The 3,270-nt window shown below is 45.2% G+C and overlaps 1 protein-coding gene across 1 annotated transcript; it reads right to left on the bottom strand.

Moving 5' to 3' along the window:
• Positions 1–1,047: 1,047 nt before the first annotated feature.
• foxd2 (forkhead box D2) lies at positions 1,048–3,270 on the bottom strand. The gene has a single exon (XM_053625992.1). It carries the CDS (start codon positions 2,816–2,818, stop codon positions 1,721–1,723), a length of 1,098 nt encoding a protein of 365 aa, XP_053481967.1. The 5' UTR covers positions 2,819–3,270; the 3' UTR covers positions 1,048–1,720.

Below are 3,270 nucleotides of genomic sequence, written 5' to 3' on the forward strand. Positions count from 1 at the left end.
TTGAAAATATTTATTCATTAACTTTCATTTTTAATTTCCCCAGAACACCGAGAACGTCCTACTTTTTCTTTTTTCTTTCTTTTTTTTTTTACAAATTGCTGAATACATTATTGGGTTTCAGACCTTAATAATAATAATAATAATAATAATAATAATAATAATAATAAGTCTAAACGAGCAGATTTAGGTCATTTAGGTAAATTCATCACTCCAGGCCTCCATCACCTGTAGAAGCTGATATTTAACCTGCCATGGATCCACACTTGTACTGTTTACTGTATTATTTACCCTGTAGTGCCCAATGCACAATAAGACTTCATGTGAAGGAACAAGTGGAGTGTATAAAAGCAGAGTGAATATCAGAGTTTGAATCTGTTAGATTTAAAAAAAAATAAAACTAAAAGCAGCCTATAAAACTGTGTAGGGTCCCGTTTAAAAGTGTGGGACTATTTTAAGACTCTAATTTATTTCCATTATTTACAACAACAACCAAATAAAAAATAAAGAATAAAACACGCTCAGTTATTAGACCATAAATCTATAAAAGTTGCAGGCGAAGAATCATGTTGCTGCAGTGCGCACTTTAAATTTATCTTCATTTATATCTTCTTTTTTTTTTTTAACAGCCCTGTCCCTAGAGAGAGTACAAAAATGTAACGAAGGAAAAAAAAAAAAAAACAGTTTTTAAAATTCCACAACATTTATTTTCTTGTCATTACAACCAAATGACCTATGAACATGACGTGTATTTGGGGTTTTTTTTGTTTTTGTTTTTTTTTTTGTGGGGGGGGGGGGTATTTTTTTTTACAACATAACGACATTCTCTTCACAGATTATCTTCAATGTAATAATAAGGGGGGGAAACGTATGCACAGTCAGACAGGAGGAGAGGTAATGCGAGTTACATCAACGCCACATCATTAGTTTCTGTCTAAAGACAAGAAAAAAAATAAAATGTAAAATAAAATGTAAAAAATTATTTATATATATATATATATATATATATATATATATATATATATATATATATATATATATAAACAGCTATACTTGACACTGATACACCGCTGTTCGGGTGGAAACCCCACTGTCTCTGGCAATGTGCTTTTCAAAAAATAATAATAATAATAATAAAATAAGGAAAAACAAAGAAGAAGTAAACCTGAGTCGATATTTTCGGTCTCTCTACTACTAAACAGTGCTTTCGTTTTTCACAAAACTCACAAAAAATATATATATAAACCATAGCAATATCAATAACAATCTGTAAGCGCGCCGACAGGAAAATCCAGCGTTCACAATGAGATCAAATTAACTGAATGGTTTCCTGTTTAAAAAACAGCTGGACTGGAGATCAAAGGTCAAAGGTTAACCTCGGACTACCTTTTCTTTCTTTCTTTCTTTCTTTCTTTCTTTTTTTAAATGCACACGATGTTGTTTTCTCAATATTGTACATATTTACAGTTCATAAATATAGCGTAATTAATTAAAGTTTTTGTTTGTTTGTTTGCTTGTTTGTTTGTTTGTTTACTCTCAGATTTCCACAAGAAAAAGAGAGAATTTTAGCCTCACAAAAAGTCAGTTCCTACCTTAGCAAAATGTCGAATTTTTAAAAACGGACTGCGCCATTCAGGCTCGCGTGCCGTTCTGGGAAAACAACTAGAAATGCTCTCAAAAAAAAAAAAAAAAAAAAAGAAAAAAAAAGTTCGTCGTCCTCGTTTTACCGGAGGAAGTCCGCGCACGAGTTGCGTGCGATCGTTTCCGGAGAGAGGTTCAAGTGGTTGGAGGACGGTGGGGTGAGCATGGCTAAGATCTGCGCCTGACCCGCCGGTAACTGCGCGCTGTAGGGCGCCGAAGGAGGCGAGCTGGTCGCACCGATGATGTTGTCTATGGAGAAAGAAGGGCGGCGCGATGTGTTCGTGTCCGTTTTGTGAGGCGCAAGTGCGGGACCGAGCTGCGGGTAGAAGGGCTTCCTTAGATCTGTTCCCAGCAGAGAGGGCGGCACGGTGTGCGGCGACGAGGAGAAGATGGAAGAGGGCACGGCGGGAAGGGGACACGGTGCGCCCTGGAAAGGGAACGTCCCAGCCGGGTGGTGGTGGTGGTGATGGTACGCGTGGAAGTTCTGCAGGGCCAGTCCGTAGCCGCCGGCGCCACCGGCACCAGGGCCGTAACAGCCATAAGGGCCGTATCCAAATCCCGGCAGGAATCCGCCCGCGTCACGGAGAACCACGTCGCTGTTCTGGTGTCTCTTGAAGCGCTTCCGTCTGCGCAGAAAGCTGCCGTTGTCAAACATGTCGGCCGACTCCGGGTCCAGCGTCCAGTAGTTGCCCTTTCCCGGATTACCGGGTTCGCGTGGGATCTTGACGAAGCAGTCGTTGAGCGACAGGTTGTGCCGGATGGAGTTCTGCCACGCTGGGAACTTTTCGCGGTAGTACGGGAACCTGTTGCTGATGAACTCGCAGATCTCGCTCAGAGTCAGCCGTTTCTTCGGGCTCTGCAAGATGGCCATCGTGATTAACGCGATGTACGAATATGGCGGCTTCACTAGCGCGTTTTTCGCCGGTTTGTCCCCTGTTAATGGGTCAGCGCCGGCTCCGGACTCGCCTCGAGCCCCGACGCGGTCTTCATCCGGGCACCCACTGGCGGTGCCCTCCCCGACCTCGTGGGACGACAGAGGGTCGTCGGAGTCATGGTCCAGGTGGAAACCGCGAGGATGGCGCAGATATTTCCCGTCTCTCACGCCGTCGCCGCCGACCACGTCGATGTCCACGTCGTCGGACAGCGCCGGGCTCTCCGACACGTCCGTCCCCAGAGTCATGCTGGGGGGTTCGTGCTGTCCTCCTCTTCCTCCTCCTCCTCTTTGTCCTCTCACTCCTTCCGCGTCCAGGTCTCGTATACGGTCTTCCGTGAGCGCGCACTGCTGAGGTCAGTAATCAGTCCGGACCGGACCCGCGTCTTTCCGTCTTCATTTTTTTTTAAAAAGAATTTGTGTGTTTATGATGACGCACGGAGGCAGCGCGGTGCGCCCCGCACAAGCTCCGGAGTCTAGTACCCCCTCCTCATGCTTCTCAAAAACTATTTATCCCACGGGTCACGTGACCGACGTGTCCGTAACCAAAGTTTACAGCAGAGAGCAGTGAAAAAGGGAGGAGGAAAAGGTGTGTGTGTGTGTGTGTGTGTGTGTGTGCGTGTGCGCGCGCGCGTGCGTGCGTGCGTGTGTGCGTGCGTGCGTGTGTGTGCGCGCGCGTGCGCCGACTTCACCGACTCACC

The sequence above is a fragment of the Ictalurus furcatus genome, chromosome 5, assembly GCF_023375685.1.
Source record: "Ictalurus furcatus strain D&B chromosome 5, Billie_1.0, whole genome shotgun sequence".
NCBI classification, from domain to species: Eukaryota; Metazoa; Chordata; class Actinopteri; order Siluriformes; family Ictaluridae; genus Ictalurus; species Ictalurus furcatus.

Coding starts and splice junctions, on each gene's coding strand:
- foxd2 (XM_053625992.1), bottom strand. CDS start 2,818: ATGACTCTGGGGACGGACGTGTCGGAGAGCCCGGCGCTGTCCGACGAC.